The sequence below is a fragment of the Oncorhynchus tshawytscha genome, linkage group LG05, assembly GCF_018296145.1.
Source record: "Oncorhynchus tshawytscha isolate Ot180627B linkage group LG05, Otsh_v2.0, whole genome shotgun sequence".
NCBI lineage: Eukaryota > Metazoa > Chordata > Actinopteri > Salmoniformes > Salmonidae > Oncorhynchus > Oncorhynchus tshawytscha.
In genome coordinates, this window is record NC_056433.1 from 52,348,096 (window position 1) to 52,373,597 (window position 25,502).

At 43.5% G+C, this 25,502-nt stretch overlaps 1 protein-coding gene across 1 annotated transcript in view; it reads right to left on the reverse strand.

Moving 5' to 3' along the window:
• The window catches only part of LOC112251551 (neurocan core protein), a 196,880-nt gene that overhangs the window by 93,571 nt on the left and 77,807 nt on the right, over nt 1–25,502 (reverse strand). The window contains exon 9 of the mRNA XM_042322067.1: nt 19,907–21,109. Within this exon, the coding sequence (XP_042178001.1) occupies nt 19,907–21,109 (1,203 nt within the window). The remainder of the gene's footprint in view (nt 1–19,906; nt 21,110–25,502) is intronic.

A 25,502-nucleotide genomic window follows, 5' to 3' on the forward strand; every position in this document is an offset into this window, starting at 1 on the left:
GTAAATTCAATCTGGAGTGCCAGAGAGCACTCAGTGTGCCCTGGGTGTTCGTAAATTCAGAGCGTGGTCAGATTGTCCGTTCGTAAATTCAGAGCATACACTGGACGCTCTGGTCGAGGAGTAGGGTTGATCCGAGCGTCCTGACCTCACAACGGCAGTCAAGCACACACACTGACTAGAGTTGGTTAGCTTGCTAGCTATCTCCATACATAAATAAGAGCACACCTCACTCTGTCCATTTTATTCACCCTAACATAGCTGGTTAGGCTGTTTTCATGTTATCCAGAGCGTCGGTGACTAACTGTGCTGCTGGCAACAATTTAATGACCCTTTTTTTTGCCGACGTTTACTGACACCGGCCATATTCAACGGGTTTTGAGCATTCGTAAACTCAACAATTATTCTGCACTCTGGCACACTTAGACGATAGTGCTCTGAAATCGGAGTAGATGTCCAGAGCGAATTTACGAAGGCCTCCGAATGAATAATGTCCACTGAGAACGCGCAACTTTACCATTTAGCTGAGCTAAGAATGACGTGAATAATCAAGTCAATAAACGTTGGGTAGATATCATATAGTTAAAATACTGGCAAGTTCGATTTATTAGTAGCCAACTAACATTATGTAGCTAGCTAACTTACCGATACATACTGCTGTAATGATATGCTATTCGGTTCGTAAGGATAGCATAACTAACAAATTGTCAGCAAACATAACGTGTAACTTATTTGAAAAGCCATTACTTTATTACATTGCTCAACATTTTAACATTTGTCACAATTATTTAAAGCAATGAAATTGTATCCACTCATTTCGGATATTTTCCTCAATTTTCTTGAAATCTGAAAACGTTGTGAAGCAATGTCCATTTTCTGAAGAATTGTATTATGGGCCCTAAAAGAACTGAAATAGTGTCCACTGCTTGTATACTTCATATTTTGGCGAATGTAGTATGACATCCGGGAACTTGTATCCATACTATGACCAATAAGCATACTACATACTCAATTTACATCACAAATAGTATGCTTAGTATGAGTATTTGAACAAAGCTAATGTGTCTTGAGTCAAATGTAAAATGTTGTATTAAGAAGAAGGGGAGGGGTGTGGCGAAGATATGGTGCATCTCCAGAATGCATGCATATGCAGGAAAGTGTCCATTTGGCAATGTCTTATTTCTGATTGCCTTAACGCACCATGTACACCACTTATTTTTTATCTTAATCTCACACAAGTAAACAAAGTCTGTATATAGTAAACATTCATTGCGAATGATAGTTACTCAGTATTTTAAAAATCATTCCAATGCTCCCAGCCTCAATAATCACCAAGCCTCGGTGTGAAAGAACAAAATATCATGATCTGATTATCCCATATATCCAGTGGAAATGTCATAAAGAACATATTTCTGTCCCAGCTAACAGGCGCAGGAAAATTTGAGGGCCCGGAATAGACTAGTTAACACAATGTTGCAAGTTCATTAGCGACAGCTTCAGGCCAGATCTGTTATAATCTGATGCAATATTGAACTTCAGTAGAACTAGCTCAAGTCGAGACAAATAGAAAGGGAGGCAGACAGGCAGAATAGAGATGAATGTGATTGAAGAACCAGAATTTTCATCAGGATATTTTCTACTGTTTTTATTTGTCGGCTTTAGGCCTATGTATTTTATTTAGTTGATGGATGATAGGCCTACTGCTGCATTGGTCGATAAGCTATCTCTGAGTTCTATGCTCTCATTTCTTTAGCCACCAATAGTGTATCAATGTGTCCATATGGCAAAGGTTAGTGCTCTCCCCATAGTATAATTTTTACTTTGAGATTTCTATCATTTTACTTCAGATGATTATGATTAACCACGTGTCAATGATATTGAGAAAATAAAGTGTTATTATTGAAATGAAGCTGTTCCACAAAAATGTGCATATATATATAAAAATTAGGGATGCACAATATATCGGTGAACTTATCGGAATCGGACGATATTAGCTAAAAATGCCAACATCAGCCCGATGTCTAGTTTAACGCCGATGTGAAAAACCGATGTCAAAGCTGACGTGCATACATATATAACGTAATGACGCCACGTAAGATTTTGCGAAACACGTGCAACACAGCATTTCTAACCTAGCCCACAAAGTCTGCTGTGTGGGCAGTCATTTGAAAGAGTAAGAATATTTCAGCGAGACCGGAGTTACACAGTAATAGCATCATTTCTATTAGTTCACGACAAACTATGGAACGCTGTTTGGGTCTTTCCATGTCAAAAAAGTTACACGCCAAATATCACTATTTGACGCGTTAAATAAGCTTTTCATTTGACATGTCAAATAACACAGCTCCAATATAGAATGTTGTGTGTTCTGAATTTGCACGTGCAAGCCAAGCACCACCACTACTATCAGTAGTACTGTCAAAGCTCTACAAAAAAGTCTGCAAACACTGGCTATGAACGATGTGTTTACAATACCGCGTTGGTAATAAAGCATTATCTGTTCGACCGCAACTTCTGGGATAGCTAGCTTTAGCTTGGTACCTAGCTAGCACCAATACAACCAGCCTAAAAACAATGACCAGTAGAAACTGCAGTCATTTTCACTATTCTTAGCAATGATTTAGGAATCTTTGTGAGTAAGTATTAGCTAGGTAGCCACTTGTTGGTCGCCTATTGAAATTGAACTTCAGTTCATGAAAATAAATAGCTAGCCAGCTACTTAACCCTGTTGCCCAAAGCTAACGTTATAAGCAGCCAGCTAGCTTCATCTGGCTAGTGAGGCTTGACCAGACCGGGTTATGTGTCCTGGTTGAGAATGAAACGACTGAACAATGAAACAGCACAGCAAGTAAGTGAAAGAAATAGATTTGATTATGTTTTACTGGTAAATGCCAACAAAAGAAAGTTTTGGTTAGTGTGTGTGGGTGTTTGTAGCCTTTATTTAACTAGGCAAGTCAGTTAATATCAAATTCTTATTTTCAATGACGGCACCGCCCTATGGGACTCCCAATCAAGGCCGGATGTGATACAGTCTCTATTCGAACCAGTGTCAGGTTTTTTGGCAAGGAAAATATTGGTTATCAGCCCGTCAAATCGGTGCATCACTAATAAATATTCTTAACTAGCACACAGATTGGTAGAACAAATTGTAAGCTTTCCCACACTTGAAACTCATGAGTTGCCTATGGTCTTTACCCATTTAAAAAAATGTGTGCAAGCGCCTGCATACATAGGAGGTCCCGTAAAAAATGGGCCCGCCTATGGAAATCAAATGCCCGTCCAACTGATTCCTTCTGGAGCCGGATCTGCTTGATGTAGTCATTGCATGGTAGGCATATGGGACCAAATAGTCCTATTTTTGACTAAATGTAATACAATACAATATAAGTGGTGTGTGTGTGTGTGTATGTGTGTGTGTGTGTGTGTGTGTGTGTGTGCGCGTGTGCGCGTGTGTGCATGTGACTAACTCCTCCAGGCTAGTAAAGAACAGAGGTGAGCGTGTGTTCCTTTTCCTGAAAAGATGAGGAGGCTAGGGTCAGCCTGTTATATCTGGTGTAATTCTCCTGTCTTATCTGGGGTCCTGTGTGAATTTAAGTATGCTCCCTCTAATTCTCTCTCTCTCCTTCTCTCCCTCCCGGAGGACCTGAGCCCTAGGATCATACCTCAGGACTACCTGGCCTGATGACTCCTGGCTGTCCCCAGTCCACCTGGTCATGCTGCTGCTCCAGTTTCAATTGTTCTGCATGCAGCTCGGGAACACTGACCTGTTAACCGGATGTGCTACCTTGTCCCGGACCTGCTGTTTTTGACTCTCTCTCTCTACCGCACCTGCTGTCTCGACCTCTGAATGATTGGCTATGAAAAGCCAACTGACATTTACTCATGAGGTACTGACCTGTTGCACCCTCTACAACCACTGTGATTATTATTTGACCCTGATGGTCATCTATGAACGTTTAAGCATCTTGAAGAGCAATCTGGCCTTAAATGGCCATGTACTCTTATAATTTCCACCCGGCACAGCCAGAAGAGGACTGGCCACCCCTCAGAGCCTGGTTCCTCTCTAAGTTTCTTTGTAGGTTCCTGCCTTTCTAGGGAGTTTTTCCAGGCCACTGTGCTTCTACATCGCTTGCTGTTTGGGGTTTAAGGGTGGGGTTCTGTACAGCACTTTGTGACATCTGCTGATGTAAAAAGGGCTTTATAAATACATTTGTATGATAGCCTCCCACACTCTCCTGTGCTGCAGGACCTGATACACTACTGTGAGGTGATAATAACATGATTGTTGGCTTTGACAATGTATCAAAGAGATTGGAGAGAAGCCATTACAGTGTGGGTTTATAAATTCTTAGATCAATAGCAAAAAAAATAGTATGTGAAACAGTATGTGATTGGCAAGCATACACAGCTCATCTGGAAACCTTTATCCAATAAACGAATAGAGAAATTAACACACACATCCACTATAATTATTACATCATACCTCCTCCCCACTTTCACACCCCCACTACCGCCTCAAACCCCTACACACACACACACACTGTGTGGACACTGCAGCAGTGGTTCCCAGACTGAAAGATATTAGCCATAACAGGCTAGTGTGAGTGTGACATTGCGCTCTCTTTGCAGAGGGCTGTTTGCCCCTCCTGTCTCCCCCTCCTGTGTTCTTCCAACACAATTAGGCGGGCCAGTGACAGGCAGTGTTTTAATGGGCTGGGTGGACAGCGGTGTGGGGCTATGGAGTGGCCGGGGGAGACAGGGGCTAGCCTAGTACTGGCAGCTGTCCATTGTGTGTCTGCTCCAATACAGACGCTAATAAACACATCCCAGGGGATACAGTGCTTTTGTCTTGTCCTGACCTAGCTACTAGAGGAGATGATGTGAATAGAACATCTCGGGCTGGCTGGCATTCTAGTTCTGTTCTGATCCACAGCAAGGGCAGTGTAGGCCTATGCCAGAGTGCTCACTAGAAATGTTCCAACATTTGCTAGCGGTGCGTCGGTAAAATCACAGATGAAGCCAAGCCAGGAAAAAAAGCCATATTACAACCTGTGTGATAATTGCGTTGTTTGCTCTATAACCTGTTAGTTCATATTCCTTGACACTGTGATATATAGGCCTAAGGCAGAGATAATAAGAAGACACAGTGGCAGAATAAATTCAACCACACCTTTGTTTCATCACAAAACCGGAGAGCAACATCTGTCCAGTGAAGTCCACAAAATATATTACATGTAACAAACTGCTACATGACCTACAGCATGGTCAAACAAATGAATGTTTCTGACATTTTCGGACAACAATTGATTTAGAACCACGGAGAGTTACCACAAATCGCAAAGAAAACAGCTCAACGCTGATTGCCAATTATTTTATTTATTTTTTTATCAAGGGAGGCCAAATACTTGCTGGCTTCCCTTGCATTCAATGCTACCGGCGGCAACAATGTCATACTCTTTATGACCAGACAGCATCAGATAGCTGGGCTACACATACAGAGGGGCGTTGTGTCGCTCGCTCGGATGCTTTCTTCGGATACATTCAGCCTCTTGCGAATTGAAGGAAATGTATGAAACACAGAGATGAAAGATACATTATTTTATGTATTTTTTGGGGAAGCCTGGCTTCCCTTGGCATCCATGAATACACACCACTGCCAACATTTATGGTAGATATGAATTCAGACAATAACATCAGTGTCCATTATCTACATTGGAACTGTGATCCATTAAGTTATCACTGTTTCTTTACATTTCTCTGGCCTTGTGTGTGTAGGCACAGTATCTGGTGTTGATAGTTTATGCACCAAGACTGTGGTATTAGAGCAGAAGAGGAAGGGCCACCTCTCTCAGGCTCAGATGCTGATGTATGCGTGTGTGTCTCCGTCTGCGTGAGCGTCTGCGTGTGTTTGATGCTAAATGAATGCTTCTACTGTGTTGTCTTAATGGTCTGTCAGCAGTCTCAGTAGTCTTAGTACACAGATGGCGAGCAGCACTATCCCATTTGGGTGTAAACAATCGTGACTAATTGTGTGAGAATTGGATCAATGTCGTATTCCGCGGTACCAGATTAGTAAACTGCATTTCTTTCTCTTTGAGCGGAGTTTTTCATATCGTCGTAGGACACTCAATAAAAGTTTGTCCCGGTTTGATTTTGTTTCATGACGGAATAATGTGGTTGAAAAGATCCCAGTGACTCACTCTCTCTAGACCTCATTATATATAGAAGCTGTTTCATACTGTTTGATGTAGTCATTGCATGGTAGGCATATGGGACCAAATAGTCCTATTTTTGACTAAATGTAATACAATACAATATAAGTGGTGTGTGTGTGTGTGTGTGTGTGTGTGTGTGTGGGTCAGTTCAGTTTTGGTTCCACGCAAGGAAAATGTAACCCTAGTGTCCCTATTTCCCTGCTGGGTGAGAGCAGGGCTAACTGCCATTTCTGCTGAGTGCTCCCTGAAAGACTGAGTCAGAGCAGCCATTTACCTTCTTTGTTTCACTCAACACCAGTCCCACTTCTCTCACGTAGGTGCACAAACACACACACAGGTACACACACACACACGTGCAAGAGAGATGACAGTATTCACTTCCTTACAGCCTCCTCCAAAGTGAAAATTGTTTTTCCCTTGGTTGCTAGCATGTGTGTGTGTGTGTGTGTGTGTGTGTGTGTGTGTGTGTGTGTGTGTGTGTGTGTGTGTGTGTGTGTGTGTGTGTGTGTGTGTGTGTGTGTGTGTGTGTGTGTGTGTTTGCGCGTTTGTGTGAGAAAGAAAAACAAGGAGAGCAAAAGAGACAAAGACACAGAGGGAGCTGCCTTACTTTTTTTGTAATGCTAGCTGCTGGCTTGTGATGAATTACAGACTACTCTTAAAAAAGCCACTCTTTTACATTCCATCTCTGTCTCTACTGCTCGGACTCTGACATGGCACTGTAAGGGAGGGGGGACACTGCAAGGCCAACCTTACTGTTGGTCTCCAGTCAGGACTACAGTAAAAGCATCGTGGTTTAGCATGACAGTGTCCTTATGAAACGGATTCTGCAGAGTCCTCTGTCATCCTCCTATTAGATTCATATACAGTATCTGTTCGTAAAATACTAGGAGACTAGAACTGCTTAACATTAACATTACAACTTAAAAGGTTGCTCATTAAAAAAACTAGGTTTTTAGGGGTGTGGTTCGATGTGGCAGTTACTGATGTTTGTCCCCCATGAGACACCATTGTAACAAAGCCAGAATCACTTCCTGAAAATAGTCAGAATGAATCCAAGATAACTCAAGAACGCTGTAGTTAATTTGGATGTTTTTGCTGAGGAGGTTTCAGTCGTGCAATCTTACATCTAGCTAAGGTGTTTGGTGCAGTATTGACATGTGTGACGTGTTGTCTTATGTAAACGAAGTCCGATCCGCTGCGCTGATGTGCAGGCCTGTCTGTGTGTTCTGAGGTAGGAGTAGATCGACCTCTGAAATCAAAACCCAACCCTCAGACCCTGACAAACTCTTGTCCTCAAATCTCACAAAACTCGGTTTTATATCCTACTCTCACTTTTTAGTCAATTTTGTCATTGAAATAAATGTCAGTGACTAATATCGATGTGACATGTCAGTTCTCGAGTTCAGTAATAATTTTAGTTCGAATTTGAGGACAAATCTGTTCTATTGACACATACACACATTCATCTCTACACATAAACACAAGTACACACAAGGACACATACACCCAAACACCATTACTGTGGAAGCTAACGAACCTTGTAATAGCTTTCCAGAGACAAGGATCATGGGATTTGCCTGTTCAAGAACAATATCAGCCATTGCCTATACCATGCAACACAGCTGGACCTAAAATTGAATGCCACACTGGAGAAAATGTCCTGAATCCCTTACAGTTAAAGGTTTTAGAATTACTACATTTAACAGCGAGGGTCGGGGGAAATATAACAAATCACAGTCACCATGTCAATCTGGTCAACCACAACCTGAAAAATGACTCACCTATACATATTAGGTCAGTTCCCTGGACAAATATTAAAGCTACTGGCCTTCAAAACCGTATTCCAAGGAAAATCTCTATTAAAAGTGCATTATAGTGCAGGACAGGCTTAATCTGTGTCCAGGAAATGGACGCCTACAGTTGTACATAAAGCTTTGATGTTTTATTTCTGTTAATTCCCCCTTTCTTTATTTCTGCTACTTCATATGCTGCTGCAGTATACATACTGTAACTGTTTATATAAATGTATCAATTCAACTCAAACTCAAATCAAACACGCTGCTATCGCCTGTACCATCGCACAGTAAATGACCTACACGTTTCCATCTCACTACTGACAGGGCAGGGAGGACAGCAGGCATACGATCCAATGTATCACCATGTCCTCAGATAGACATTTCACTCACTGCAGATGAGGCTATAATTACTGCAAAGGCAAGCTGAATGCACACCCAGGGAATATGAAACCTATTTATCCTGCAATATAGATAGCACTTCTCTCTCTCCTCTCTGTGGTGTAGACCCAATGCAATCTCAGCTCACTGCAATAAGAGTGACTTAGAGGTTGCCAGGTTCCTGATGCTAACAGAGATGAGAGAGAGAGGGGGGAGGGGTGGGGGTGGGAGAGGCGAGAGAGACTTTGACTTTTTGTCTTACTTTAATGAGACATCCTCATTACACAACCGCCCCACACACACACCCCAATAAAAATGCAGAGAGAGGAGGATGAGAAAGAGAGAGAGAGAGAGAGAGAGAGAGAGAGAGAGAGAGAAAGTTAGAAGACTGGTCTATCAGTGCTTCATTGGTTGGTTAAGCTTGGCCCTGCTGCATTGTGCCCTGTGGTGGCTGGCTGTAACATGGCGGTCAGTGTGGTCAGCCCAGAGTCTATAGAGAGGCTGACCTCTGTGGTTGGGTTGGACAGTAATCACCAGAGAGCTGTGGTCTGTTTGATCTCTGTGGAATGAGACCCTCCTTTCTCTTCGACCCAGCTGCCAGTCCAACAGACCATCAAATGTATTTCTGCTATTTGAGACGGTTTATGGGATAGGCCTACCACAGTCAATACCAGTGGCGGACAGCTCCCGTCTTGCTGGTTTTGGTGTCTCCTTAATAATTAATTGATCAATTAATGTCATTGATTGAAAAATGTTCAGGTATGTTGACTAAGTGACAAACCGGCTATACTTTGTTATAGGATAAGTGACATTGCTTTAGATCAGGGGTGGGCAAACTTTTTGGTTCGGGGGCCACATCGGGATTTTGAAATTCAACGGAGGGCCGCATTTTTTGGGGGACCAATTGTTTGTTAAAATCAATTTGCGGGGGCCTCCTGAGTGGCGCAGCAGTCTAAGGCACTGCATCCCAGTGTTTGAGGCGTCACTACAGACCTGGGTTCGATCCCAGGCTGTCACAGCTGGCCATGACTGGAAGACCCATGAGGCGGTGCACAATTGGCCCAGGATTGTCCGCGTTAGAAGGTTTGGCAGGCTGAGATTTTCTTGTCCCATCGCGCTCTAGCGACTCCTTTGGTGGGCCGGGTGCATGCACGCTGGCACGGTCACCAGGTGCATGGTGTTTCCTCCGACACATTGGTGCGGCTGGCTTCTGGGTTAAGCAGGCATTGTGTCAAGAAGAAGTGCGGCTTGGCTGGGTCGTATTTTGGAGGACGCATGGCTCTCGACCTTCGCCTCTCCCAAGTCCATACGGGAGTTGCAGTGATGAGACAAGACTGTAACTACCAATCAGATACCACAAAATTGGGCGGAAATAAGGGGTAAAAAGAAGAAGATATTATTTATGTATTTTTATATATGTCTTGCGGGCCGGATTGAAGTGCCAGGCCAGCCGGATACGGCTCCCTCCCTTGCTTTAGATCCAGAGAGTGATGATGTCCTCTGTAAGCCATAATATGCAACACAAAGGTTTGGAGAGAGCAGGTGTGACCAGCTTGATCAAATCCATTAGTCTATGACAAACTACGATGGATGGACAAACCAGGAGATCTATTTTGGTCTGGTCATGTCATACATTGGTGCTGTGTGTGCGCTCGTGCGGGATGGTGTGCATGATTTTGGAGGGACATGCAAGTATGGAAATGTAAACAGAAAAGTTGAAATGTTAGAGTTTATCTTTCCCCTCTTAGCCATGCTTTCAGAGTGCTACAGCAAATTATATTAAAAATGTAGGAAATTCTGTGCCACAAGGATTCATTTCCCTCTCACAGGTCCTTCTTAAATCTATTTTTGCACAGAGCCCTATCATCCCAAAGTAAAACCTTTCCATTTGCGTCAACCTCTTGCACACACACACACACACAAACACACATAGCTTAATCAGAAATGCATGACACTTACAATTAGCTCCACTGGGAAAGCTCGGGAGAGTTAAACCCAGAAAACCTTCACCACCCGAGATCACCTCCTAGCATCACACTAAATTAGCAGGGAGAGAAGCAGCAAGCAACCAGTCGACTGGCTACTCAATAGAGACCAATTATACAGGCCGAGAAACAACAGTGACGGCCAAATTGGGATATTGTTACAACAAGAGCACTTTGCAGTGAGCCTAAATAAATTGCATTATCTGAGCTGTCACACTCCTGAGGAAATAGTCCATCCATCCATTATCATCACAGACACATTCTACTAGCTTTGTTTTCATGGTTTGTTTTCACCCCCATCTCCAGCTTCTTTCAGAGAGAGGACTAGGTAGGAGAGCCGTTGGAAATCATAGCAGACAGTGTACCCTTTTAGTGCATACCGTACCACATACACCCAACATCTCGAGGAGCATACAGTCCTTTGCACATTTCACAGGGTTGGGAAGTAACTGATTACATGTCATCTAATTACAAAACACTAACTGAATCGGTTACGTTACCAACAAAAAAATATGGTAATAAGGTTATAGACACTTTTGAAAAACTAGATTATTACTTAAATTGAGAAAAGATATTTGCAAAAAAATACATTATGACACCTTTCTGTTTTCTCAATGATAGTCAATTCAGCATTGAAAAATGGTGCAAGTTTAAGTTTGTTCCACCTGAGCGAGTCTGACCACAAGTCAGAGACCACCGTGATGACACACCAAACATGTTTGGTGGATCCTTTTTTGTGTTATTCTTCTAAAGGGAAAGTAATCCAAAAGTTACATTGCTGATTACAATTTTGGGCAACTAGTAACTGTAACGGATTACATTTAGAAAGTAGCCTACCCAACCATGATGGTTCAGACAAAACCATCAGTTATGTAGGAGGAGAGTACAGCTGTGGTTATGGCCTCTCTAGAGCTGGATCTCTGATGGCAGACGTTGCCGGCTGTTCTGTTTCTGTTCCACAATTCATGTCTGGAGAGCTGCTGCTGACAGCTTCTCTAATAGGAGCACTGCCATGCTGGAGGCTACAGAAGGCTGCTAATAGCAAAGTATAGCAAACTGAACCAGCCCCTTAATATCTCCCGCCTCTTCCCCCTTTTAACGCCCCATTCTGTGGGTGAACTCTCTGGGTACCGCCTGGCACGCCAAGCTCCATCATGCCCTCCACAGCCAGATTGCTCTCTCCCCGAGCTGGTAATAGCATGATGCGATGTGACTGCAATGAGCTCACTGCCTCCAAACTAACTGGAACATCTTCTGAAGTAGAGGATGCATCTCCCAACTCATAAAACCAACTGGGTTCCATTTCTTGCCCCGCAACTGAAAAAAATTGTCTATGAATTCATTGTCTTCCCAGTAAATCTTGATTTCAGCACATCTCTAGGTAAATCTGGCTGCAAAATGTAAAACTAATATACCGTATCATGATGACGGCCTCCTTTAAATGTCGTAAGGTATACTGTATGCATAAGACAGTGGTGGTTCTATCGTTATCTTGGCATGAATGCAAGGTTCTAAGCACTATGTGATCACACTCTGTCAGAGAGAAATAAGAAGCGTTGTGAAGCGACAGGAGACCGGATAGGGAAACAGGTTGTCTGTCTAGGTCTTTGTTCTCCTGGCGGAAAGGAGCTGCGGTGAAATGACACATCAGTGGTGGAACCTGAGTCCCCATGCATAATCAGATAGGACTGAATACTTTGTCCTAGCTTCCTCTGGCTCCGGCTCCATCCAGGTCAGAGCTGCAGTTTAGAGGGATCCCATTCTGCAGACAAGGACAAAGCCTCTATTGAGGGTATTATATTCTACTGACTGACAGCCCTCTGACTGCAGACCTCCAGCGTCATTTTATACTTCCTGGGACAGAGAGGTGATGTGATTTGCAGGTTTATAAGACTGCACAAAACAATACAATGACTGATACGGTTTTGAACAAAACACATCAAATCAATGGCACTTTTTAAGAGGATGACATATGGCTCGATAGAGGTTCTTTGCTACTGTCGTTTACGCCCATCTAAAACAGAATGACCAGTATAAAGTGGACAGCCCAAATGTTCAACCACTGAGGACATTAGATTTCGGCTGTGGTTTGTACTGTGCTGTTTCATCTTCCATACAGACAGTTTGTGTACATAAATGTAACAAGCCCACAGGGACGACTAATATTAATTATCTTCTGTGGAATGACTGACCACTAATTTCAAACACTCACAGCCATGCTAGGCTAGGGAAGTAATGCCAGATGGCCATACTAGGCTAGGGAAGTAGCGTCAGGTAGCCATGCTAGGCAAGGGAAGAAGTGCCTGGTAGCCATGCTAGGCTAAGGAAGTCATGCCAGGTGAAGACGTAATGACCCTGAAGAAAACACAGACATAGAATACCGCCCACTATGATATTCCCAGTCTGAGCACCCTAATGATTATGTAACTCTTCTGAATGCAATAGTACACTACAAAGCAAACAATGAACACAACCTTGAAGGATCACACACCATATAAATGAAATGTTATTGTTTACATGGTTAGCAGATGTTAATGCAAGTGTAGCGAAATGCTTGTGCTTCTAGTTCCAACAGTGCAGTAATATCTAACAAGTAATCTAACAATTCCCAACAACTACATAATACACACAAATCTAAAGGGGTGAATGAGAATACGTACATATAAGTATATGGATGAGCGATGGCCGAGTGGAATAGGCAAGGTGCAATAGATGGTATAAAATACAGTATATTCATGTGATATGAGTAATGTAAGATATGTAAACATTATTAAAGTGCCATTATTTAGAGTGGCATTGTTTAAAGTGACTAGTGATCCATTTATTAAAGTGTCCAGTGATTGGGTCTCAATGTAGGCAGCAGCCTCTCTGAGTTAGAGATGGCTGTTTAGCAGTCTGATGGCCTTGAGATAGAAGCTGTTTCTCAATCTCTCGGTCCCAGCTTTGATGCACTATATACAGCAGGGAAACAAGGATCTGGGAAGCAGCCGTTCACTATTCTTGTTCTCTCAGTTGAACTACAGTACTGTACAGAATGTCTCACAATGTCTCACAATGTGCTTTCAGGGGGCTCCAAGGAAAAGCTCCATTATATTTGTAGAAGATTATTATACTATTTCCCCTCTCCAGCACAGGGATTCAGTCATTCACTATTTATAATTGGAACTTGGCTGTACATCCAGCAAAATATAGTTGTTACAGATTCTGCCAATGGTCTATTGTTGAAGTTAAGGAAAATAGTGTGTTTTTTTTCCTGACAAAAACTGTGATACTGTCACAGACCTTTAAGCTGGTTTCACTGAGAGTTTTTGTTTCAAAAAGGAATAAAAAAAACATCTAATCTCACAAAAGCAATATTGGTGACACTTCTTATGAATGCCCTCTTCGTAGTGGTTTTTATTATGAATAATAAAATCTGTTGAGATCTGTTGAAATCTGGCTGAGATTTTCTTGTCCCATCGCGCTCTAGCGACTCCTTTGGTGGGCCGGGTGCATGCACGCTGGCACGGTCACCAGGTGCATGGTGTTTCCTCCGACACATTGGTGCGGCTGGCTTCTGGGTTAAGCAGGCATTGTGTCAAGAAGAAGTGCGGCTTGGCTGGGTCGTATTTTGGAGGACGCATGGCTCTCGACCTTCGCCTCTCCCAAGTCCATACGGGAGTTGCAGTGATGAGACAAGACTGTAACTACCAATCGGATACCACAAAATTGGGCGGAAATAAGGGGTAAAAAAGAAGAAGATATTATTTATGTATTTTTATATATGTCTTGCGGGCCGGATTGAAGTGCCAGGCCAGCCGGATACGGCTCCCTCCCTTGCTTTAGATCCAGAGAGTGATGATGTCCTCTGTAAGCCATAATATGCAACACAAAGGTTTGGAGAGAGCAGGTGTGACCAGCTTGATCAAATCCATTAGTCTATGACAAACTACGATGGATGGACAAACCAGGAGATCTATTTTGGTCTGGTCATGTCATACATTGGTGCTGTGTGTGCGCTCGTGCGGGATGGTGTGCATGATTTTGGAGGGACATGCAAGTATGGAAATGTAAACAGAAAAGTTGAAATGTTAGAGTTTATCTTTCCCCTCTTAGCCATGCTTTCAGAGTGCTACAGCAAATTATATTAAAAATGTAGGAAATTCTGTGCCACAAGGATTCATTTCCCTCTCACAGGTCCTTCTTAAATCTATTTTTTTAAAGCAATATTGGTGACACTTCTTATGAATGCCCTCTTCGTAGTGGTTTTTATTATGAATAATAAAATCTGTGTGTGATTATTATGTATCAAGCATTTCATCTAAAGCAGGGGTGTCAAACTCATTCCATGTAGTAGCGCCGAGTCTCTGCAGGTTTTTGCTTTTGCTTTTGAACTAAGCCCTAGACAACCAGGTGTGGGGAGTTCCTTACTACTCAGTGACCTTAAGTCATCAATCAAGTACAAGGGAGGAGCGAAAACCCGCTGAACCTCGGCCCTCCGTGGAATGAGTTTGACACCTGTGATGTAAAGTGTTATAGATGTGCAATGCAAACAGGGTACTCACACGAGAAGTGTTACCACATGGTGTATGACCTTTCTGTGAGTAGCACGTGAAGTTGGTCCACCAAGGGACCATCTCTCTCAGAGAAACAGTACAGATACATCAACACTATGGATGGAGCTTCAGTGCTTACACAGTGGAGAGGAAGCCTTCCTACAATACGCTTGAAGAAGACAGATAAAACATTCATTCAAAATCTGCTTTGGATACTATTCCTTCAATAGGATGTCCTAAAATAAGACAGGATTATCTATGGGACTAATCTATATAAAGCCACATAAGGAAAACCAGTGGGATCCTGAACTGGGAAGAGCACAGTTGTTTATTAGTGAGGCGGTAGTGTCTACATAACCCCAAGAGATACTCACTAGTCTGCTCATTCTCAATACTTTGGTTCCTTCCTTTGTTTCGCCTTGTTACCGGAACACAGAAAGCCAATGCTTTGCACAGTTAGCGTAACCCTCTTTATCTTCTCCTCCACCATGGAGTACAGTTTCCCCAAGGTGCCGCTTTAGCAAATCCCCATTCATTAAATAAGCACCCGGCGAATGGGATTATATCCAGCATGAACGTTTGATATGGAAAATGGACGTATTAAGGCGTGGAAAAGAGGACTGGAGGGAAAGATGGCGATGAGAAACGAGGGAACGAGGGAATGGTAGAGGATTTGTGGTGAAGCTGTGTTGATATTGGTGATGAGTATAGGGATTCTTGCTGAGGTTAGCTAAGGGCCTTGGGGGCCAGTGTGGGCCATTGATTGTGGCGCGCCTCAACACCAAGGGCCAAGGAGGCTCTCTAAACATTATTACGAAGGGAGACGTAACAATTACCAGAGGAGTAATAAAATACACTATATATATAGTTCTTGTGCTGATAGTTCTTGTGCTGACATATATATATGTGGACACCCCTTGCAACGCTCACTACCGGGTTCCAGACTGCCGCTGGTAGCAACGTCAGCAACGTCAACACAAGGACTGTTCATTGGAAGCTTCATGAAATGGGTTTCCATGGCCGAGCAGCCACACACAAGCCTAAGATCACCATGCGCATTAATAAGCACCGGCTGGAGTGGTGTAAAGCTCGCTGCCATTGGACTCTGGAGCAGTGGAAACGCATTCTCTGGAGCGGTGTATCATGTTTCACCATCTGGCAGTCCGTCGGACGAATCTGGGTTTGGCGGCTGCCAGGAGAACACTACCTGCCCAAATGCAAAGTTGTTTTTTTGATTTAAGCTTTATTTAACTAGGCAAGTCACTTAAAGACTTATTTACAATGACAGCATACCCCGGGCAAACCCTCCCCTGACCCAGACGACGCTGGGCCAATTGTGCGCTGCCCTCTGGGACTCCCGATCACGACCAGTTGTGATGCAGCCGGGATGGGGTTGAGGTCAGGGCTAAACCCCACCAACCCCATATAGTGCCAACTTTAACGTTTGGTGGAGGAGAACTAATGGTCTGGGGCTGCTTTTAATGGTTCGGGCTAGGCACCTTAGTTCCAGTGAAGGGAAGTCTTAATGCTACAGTATACAATGACATTCTAGATGATTCTGTACTTTCTTTGTGGCAAAACAGCTTCTATCTCAAGGCCATCAGACTGCTAAACAGAAATCAGTGTTTCAAGCATGACAATGTCCCCATACACAAAGTGAGTTCCATACAGAAATGGTTTGTTGAGATCTATGTGCAAGAACTTGACTGGCCTGGATAGAGCCCTGACCTCAACCCCATCGAACACCTTTGGAATGAATTGGAAGGCTGACTGCAAACCAGCCCTAATCCCCCAACATCATTGCCCGACCTCACTAATGTTCTTGTGGCTGAATGGAAGAAAGTCCCTGCAGCAATGTTCCAACATCTAGTGGAAAGCCTTTCCAGAAGAGCTGAGGCTGTTAGAGCAGTAATGTTCCAACATCTAGTGGAAAGCCTTCCCAGAAGAGTGGAGGCTGTTAGAGCAGTAATGTTCCAACATCTAGTGGAAAGCCTTCCCAGAAGAGTGGAGGCTGTTAGAGCAGCAATGTTCCAACATCTAGTGGAAAGCCTTCCCAGAAGAGCTGAGGCTGTTAGAGCAGTAATGTTCCAACATCTAGTGGAAAGCCTTCCCAGAAGAGTGGAGGCTGTTAGAGCAGTAATGTTCCAACATCTAGTGGAAAGCCTTCCCAGAAGAGTGGAGGCTGTTAGAGCAGTAATGTTCCAACATCTAGTGGAAAGCCTTCCCAGAAGAGTGGAGGCTGTTAGAGCAGTAATGTTCCAACATCTAGTGGAAAGCCTTCCCAGAAGAGTGGAGGCTGTTTGAGCAGTAATGTTCCAACATCTAGTGGAAAGCCTTCCCAGAAGAGTGGAGGCTGTTAGAGCAGTAATGTTCCAACATCTAGTGGAAAGCCTTCCCAGAAGAGTGGAGGCTGTTAGAGCAGCCCTACTCCATATTGATGCCCATGATGTTGGTATGAAATGTTCAACGAGAAGTCATGCAGTGTAGATAAACCTGAAGGAACTGGAAGAGGCACACTGACAGAAACAGGACAAAGAAAATCAATATTCTTAGGTCTATGGGTACAGCACAGCCTTTTACAGAGCCAGACAGACACCACAGTATCAAGGTCTCGCAAGAAGCCTGGAGACAAACTGAGCATCCATATCGACACTATCCGCAAACAGGGGCCATACAGTATGCCAAGCTGTTTTCTCCAACCCAAATTTAACACTCCAGTTCAGGGCTTCTTGGTTATTAATGTGCGGTGGGTCTAATCCATCTAAGAGCCTTGGCAAAGCTTTAGCCAAGGAGGCCATAATTCCTATTTCCTGTTTGCCACCTCTCAGACAGAGTCTCAGATTGGTGTTTGGTAATTTAAGGGTCCGAAAGACAGGCTGCACACTGTACACCTCCTTCTCCTTCTGCTCTATAACTCTCTGCACACGAATGCCAAGTTGGGAGTCTCTGTGTAAATGTCCTGCAGGGTTACCTTGTGAAGTACGAAGCAGATCGTAAACAAGGAGGTGGATATATGGTGGAGGACTTTTACAACCCGTTTGCAGTATACTTGAATATAAAACAATGTAGTTCCACCTCCATTTCCAGATACTCTGTCCTAATGTCACTGAGTAAATTTGCTTTAGATTGTACATTATGCAAATGAGGAAGAGTAATTAACCCCTTACATGCTGACTTGACCACTTGAGCGCGTGCGCCGTCGCGTGCATGTTGATTTTGTCTCCCAATACCAGACAGGACACACCAGACACGATCAGGTTGACGTCGTAAAAATAGAAGACAGTAGGGCCAAGACAGCTCCCTTACGGAATACCACACGTTACATGTTTTACATTAGAGAAGCTTCCATTAAAGACAACCCTCTGTTAAGGGGAGGGGGCTGAGACCAGCACATTACAACAATACCCTATACTGATATCATGATGAGATAGCTAGAGAGAGAAAGAGAGAGAGAGTGAAGGGGTGGGTGAGAGACCACAAAAAGGAGTGGCGAGAGAAGAAGGCAGAGAGAGACAACAAAAAGGACAGAGCGAGAGCGAGAGAGAGAGAGAGAGAGAGAGTGTTTACTGTACATTTTCTCTTTGTTTATTATCTATTTCACTTGCTTTGGCAATATAAACATATGTTTCCCATGCCAATAAAGTCCTTAAATTGAAATTGAGAGAGAGGTAGCGATAGAAAGAGAGAGAGAGAGAGAGAGAGCGAGAGAGAGAAAGAGTGTTTACTGTACATTTTCTCTTTGTTTATTATCTATTTCACTTGCTTTGGCAATATAAACATATGTTTCCCATGCCAATAAAGTCCTTAAATTGAAATTGAGAGAGAGGTAGCGATAGAAAGAGAGAGAGAGCAAGGCTATTTTTCCAGGACAGATCTGGGCTGTGTTGTGGGGCTCGGGGACAGTGTTACTGCAGTAGCTGATCATTGATTAAAGGGGCTTATGAACTTCCACCTGCAGAAGTAAGAAAGGACAAACACTGCCCCTCCTCCTCCTCCTCCTCCTCCTCCTCCTCCTCTCATCCCTCTCTCTCCCCTCACCCTGGGCCCTGATCTACCCTTTTGTTTACCTGCTCACTCACTCAATCCAGCTGGATGTGGTTGGATGTAGGAAACAAAGTCGTACAGTGATAAAGGACATTTGAGGCATGCCTTCCAAGATATGCAGCTACCAGATGTGCTATGCTGCATTATTCATTCATAGTCATTTATTCTACATAGGACATCAGTGTTCCTTTCACGGACATGAACTTTGCACCGAAATAGGTATTTAAATATTTCACTAGAACTTTCTAAGCAGGAAGTCAGCCCTACTGTGTGGATTTTAAACGAGGCCAAGAGAAAATAAAACTCTTCAACCAAGGATGTTACCTTCCCTTCCTGCCTTCATTGCGGAGTAAAAAATTAAACCCCATACCCATCAGGGTGAATCAATGTTTACAAGTCTATACATGCTGTATCCTTCTGAACATAGACAAGGGCCTCGCTCGGCGAGAGACGGGGTGGGGAAGAGTCAATTACAGCTCGCATCTTCTAGCTTCCGTCAACATTGATTTGCCGGGGCCTAAGAGCTCAGCCTCTCACAGCCTGCCTAATTGCACTAACCCTGACCCTCTAATTACTACACTAAGGCTGTTTCCATTCAACCAGTTCACAGCCCCTCTTTGTTTACAGCAGCACTCTCTGATGCCCAACATACATACATACATACATAGATAGAGAGCCAGAGACACAGAGACAAACAGAGACAGAGACAGAGACAGAGACAGAGACAGAGACAGAGACAGAGACAGAGACAGAGACAGAGACAGAGAAAGAGAAAGAGAAAGAGAGAGAGCGAGAGAGCGAGAGCATCGGCAACATCATGAAATCGATCGTGGGGCGTCAGATCCCCTCCTACGGATTAGCAGCATATTATGATGAGGAATAGATTTTATAATTATACAGCATGATTACATAAAGGCTGATAATGTTGATGGTAATATAGACAATAGAGAACCTACCTGAAGGGTTGAGGTCATAGCCCCAGGTGGGCACAATGACACCAAAGGGGTTCTTCTCTGTCTTCTCTGTGGTCACAAGGGTTTTGTCCTCCTTAGATTTGGGGTTCCTCCCTCCCAAAGGTTTCCACCCTTTTCCCACCACGAATGACTCTGAAACGGCCAACCTGGACTCGGCCTCACGATAGCTGCTCTTCAGAATGGACAGTGGCGTGGTCAACTGAGTGGAAGCTGTGGCCGTTTGTGGTCCATCTCTGGTCAGAGGTGTGGTACTGATTGTCTTCTCTCTCTCCACCGGAACCCATATGATGGAGATAGGAGGCTCCCTGGTAGAATCTGTTCTCTGGGTGTCTGCTGTGGAGGTTTTGATGGTGGTCAGGGGCTCCATAGGGGCTGCAGGTCTGGAGGTAACCCCAGGTGTGGTGGCCTCATCTAGGCTGCGTTGTCTCTCAGTCACTCTGGTTGTGTTCAGGTTCTGCTTCCTGATCACAGGGGAGAAGCCACCTTTCTTACTGGAGGTGGCTGGAAGCAGTTTCTCAGTGGGGCGTCGGACATAGACAATCTCTCCCCTGGCCTCCTCAACGGTTCCCCCTGGGCCCTGGCTGGAGCCTGCAGCAGAAGCAGCAGCTGCAGGTGAGGTGGTGGGCTGGTCCACCAGCTGCCACTGGGAGATAGTGGTGTGTTCTGCTACTGTCTGGCTCTGGGTTTGGGTCTGGGTGGGTTTCAGTCCAGACACAGGAGGCTTTGTGCTGCTGCTGGCACCGCTGGCTGGATTGCTGTTACCGTTAGATCCAAAGCCTCTTGGTAAGTCGTTCACTCCTTTCCCGCTTCCTTCCGTCTCTGTCTCTTTATCCCCCTCCTCTCTTTCTAGGACGTCATGGGGGATGCTGTGGTCCTCATCCTGGTCCCTCCCCTCGCCAGAGTAGTTCTCTGGGTTGGTTGGCAGGGTCATGACCTCCAGGGGCCCTGCTTTGGCCTCCATTGGCTCCCAGGTGGAATCCTTCCCCACGTACGCCATGTGTCCCTCCGGCACAAGCTTAGAACCCTTCATGGCCTTGAGGGCCCATCTCAGCTGGCTGCCTGTGGCTTGTGCCGGGGCCCCTGGGGATGAAGCCAGCTCATACCTGGTGCCATGGTGGGGGCCTCCGGATACATTCAAAGCCTCCACAGTCTTGCTACTACCACCGGGCCCCAGTTCTGTGAATCCTGCAGGGGGACAACACGCATTCATTAACTTAGAGTGGGAGGGAAATCGGTTGTATTATTTTAATTAAATGCGCATTGAATAAGCAATCATAAAACACGGCTGCCACGCTGCCTCCAGTGCAGCAGTCATTATATTTAAATAATTAAAATCGAGTTTCATTATGTATCATCCTTTTTATATTATTTATCCATTCTTATATCTTTATACCCAGATGTGTGACATAGTGTACAGGGTTTTCCATATGCCAACAGAAATAAAGTGTAAGATATTAAATGGTGATTGGTTGTTGTATAGAACCCCAGGGAGGATGGTTATTCATTTGTATGCTGGAGGCAAACCCTCATTCACGGCAACAATTGACTATAATTCTTGCTAAATCTGTGAAAATATTTATTCTCATTTATTCCATCGTAGTACAAATAATGGTGCAGCTGCTTGTATTCCAGCACAAAGCGCAGTAGCAGACCCACATTGCATATCAGGCCCAGCACACAAATGAAGAGAATCTGGCCAAGGCAATTTCACACTTCATACTCTCTCTTTCCCCATTCCATAGAAACTCTCCTAGACCCCAAGCCAAGCTACAGTCAACCAATCCCTGTACACAACAGTAAAAACGTGTAAAAAAACAATATCCTTTATTTGACTTCCTATACTATACAATATATACGCCAGGGTTGGGGTCAATTCTATTTAAATTCCAGACAATCCAGCAAATGCACTGAAATTCCAATTATCTTCCATGCTTTTCAATGAGAAAACATTTCAAATGGAATTGGAATTTGGTTTAATTTCTGAAATGACTGGAATTGAAATGGAATTGACCCCAACCCTGATCTACACCATTGCTTATTCAGATTAAGCACACCACTTTGCTCCTTCTTGTTAATATACTACACCATACTGTATCTACACTATGAATTATTCAGACGAACTGTGTGGCTTGCTTTTCAGTAGTGCATCTCTTCAGGGTATTACTGTATTAGACAGTAGGGATGTAAAGATTCACAGATATGCATTGGTCCCCGGTGCATTGGTCTGCGGATCCCAAACCGATCCAAATGTTTGTATTTTTTTATTTTATTTTACTAGGCAAGTCAGTTAAGAACAAATTCTTATTTTCAATGATGGCCTAGGAACAGTGGGTTAACTGCCTGTTCAAGGGCAGAACGACAGATTTTGTACCTTGTCAGCTCGGGGATTTGAACTTGCAACCTTTCGGTTACTAGTCCAATGCTCTAACCACTAGGCTACACTGCCGCCCCAAGCACGCATGTAGCACGCATCAGTCACAGAATAGATTCAAACGTGACGAATCGGTGGTTAAATTTTTTGTTGTTGTTGCTCATATTCAATTCTTTTAACCTTTCAAAAATACCTCTCATCTTTTGTGACAACTGATGTGTCCTCCCCTTCAGTGTTGAACTGCATTTAACTGTGTTGACAGTCACTGATCTGCAAGTCATTTAAGCATGCTGAACAACCCCAGGCAATAACAGCCTAGTCAAACTGTGCCCAGTTTCGCACGCTTACCAACTCCAGGTAGGCGGCCTGTTCCTGATCTTGCACATCTGCACGTAACCTTCAGTATTCAAATGCTAAAATAGCTTTATTTTTTTAACCAGGCAAGTCAGTTAAGAACAAATTCTTATTTTCAATGACAGCCTAGGAACAGAGGGTTAACTGCCTGTTCAGGGGTAGAACGACAGATTTGTACCTTGTCGGCTTGGGGATTTGAACTTGCAACCTTCCGGTTACTAGTCCAACGCTCTACCCACTAGGCTACCCTGCCGCCACGATGTGATAATAGGCTTATTAATTGAGTGACATCCTATGTCATTTGCTAGGTTATTGTTATCTTTGCGCTGTTAACATTTGTGTTTTTCCAGAATAAAAGTAAGCTATCAGAGACATCTCTCATCTGGCTATACCTGCTAAAAGGGGTTTACAATATATATTATTTTGATTGTTCAGGTTCAGCATCAGCAATAGTTTTGGTAGTTTTGCCTTAAAAACTTCAGTGTATATGTTCATTTTTATATATACAGGGTAAAATTGCTAATTTCATAATGAGGACAGCAATCACTTTTGTGAGGAGCACTGCACTAGCCAAAGCGAGAGGAGAAGAGAACATTGGCTAATTTGTAAACGATAAACACTTAATCTGCAAAAAATTGAATTAGTGGGTGATGGTGATTTCAAAACAAAAGTGAGGGGGCAAAAAACAGGCTACGTTGCCCCACCTAATCTGATAGTGGGGTGGTAGATGCCTAGTTTCTCTTATGGTTCAGGTCAGGTGCCTACATACACATACACCACACACACAGATCTGTGTTACAGCCTGGATTCAAAACTCAAAACCCGTCTACACACAATACCCTATGATGACAGTGAAAACATGTTTTTAGAATTGTTTGCACATTTATTGAAAATGAAATACTTAATTTACATAAGCAGTCACACCCCTGATTCAATACTTTGTAGAAGCACCTTTGGCGGCGATTACAGCTTTGAGTCGCCTCGGGCATGTCTGTACCAGCTTTGCACATCTGGATTTGGGGATTTTGATTGTTCATTCTTCCTTGCAGATTTTCTCAAACTCTCACAGCGGTGGTGAACAGCAATCTTCAAGTCTTTCCACAGATTTTCAATGAGATTCAAGTCTGTGCTTTGGCTGTGCCAGTCAAAGACTTTCACATTCCTTGTTCTGAAGCCATTCCAGCATTGCTTTGGCTGTATGATTGGGATCATTGTCCTGTTGGAATGTAAATCTTCACCCCTAAGGTTTGCACTCTGAAGCAGGTTCTCATCAAGGATTTGCCTGTATTTGGCATCATTCATTGTTCCTTCTATCCTTACCACTCCCAGTCCATGCCGCTGAAAAGCATCCCAATATTATGATGCTACCACTACCATGCTTAATGGTAGGGATGGTGTTAGATGGGTGATGAGCTGAGCCTGGTTTTCTCCAGATATACAGTAGCGCTTTGCATTCAGGCCAAAGAGTAACATTTTTGTCTCATCAGACTACGTCCTCTTTTGCCTTTTGGTCTGTCTTTCACGTGCCTTTTTGCAAACTCCAGGTGTGCTGTCATGTGCCTTTTTCTCAGGAGTGGCTTCTGTCTGGTGGTAGCTAATCCAGAGAAAAAGGCACATGACAGCACGCCTGGAGCTTGCAAAAAAAGGCACATGAAGTGCTATAGAGACTCAGCCAAGGAAGCCAAGGAAACCTGTTGTTCTGTCAGAGTGGTCATTGGGTTCTTGGTCATCTCCTGACCAAGGTCCTTCTTGCATGGTTGCTCAGTTTGGTCAGACGGCCAGCTCTAGGCAGAGTCTGGGTAGTTCCATATTCTATCCATTTCCCAATGGAGACCACTGTGCTCTTGGAAACTTTCCACACTAGAAATGGTTTTATACCCTTCCCTAGATATATGCCTCATTACAATTCCATCTCAGAGATCTACGGACAGTTCCTCGGACTTCATGGTATAGTTTCTGCTCTGGCATGCACATCTCAAGGATGATCAAAGGAAACGGGATGCACATGAGCTCAATTTTGGAGTGGCATAGCAAAGGGGGTGTGAATACTTATGTAAATGAGATATTTCTATATTTAATTTTCAATAAATTTGCAAAAATGTATAAAAACATGTCTTTACTTGGTCATTATGGGGTATAGTGTGTAGATGGGTGAGAAAAAAAAGAAGATTTAATCCATTTTGAATTCAGACTGTAACACAACAAAATGTTGAATAAGTGAAGGGGTATGAACACTGTCTGAAGGCACTGTACTGTATAGAGTACCTCAAAGTCAGCTTCTAAGTCTAGCTTAACACAGAACAGCAGAGAGTGCTCTCTGAGGTGCAAAGCACCACAGCAGGGGCTCTGGTTGTACTACATAATACAACAAATTACTGTGGGTAGAAACATACACAAATATGTCGACAAATGAAATATTAAAAAAATACTAAATTATTCAGAGGTCTGCATGTTGGCTTCGCCTATGTACTATACGAGTGCGGATTAATTTACATAAGAGATGTAGACTGTGTTATTATCTAATTAATTATTGGAATAATAGCTACTTAACCACTTTGCCTTCACATACTGATGAGATAATGAGTGATTAAATAAATTAATCAAGTCGGATGATCTATTCTAATGGCTTATATATTAAATAAAAAGAGCATATTATACACAGAATGCGTTACGATAATTTCATGCCAGGCCCCATATTATGAATGTCATATTTCACTGCTGTCGTTTGCCGTGAGTTTAGGCTTACAATAAGTCAACACAAAACAAACATCATCGTACCGTGATAAATTGCCTACAAACGGCTAAATCGAGGCAAGTCAATTATGTGCTCCATTGTGGGTTTTCAGTGACAGC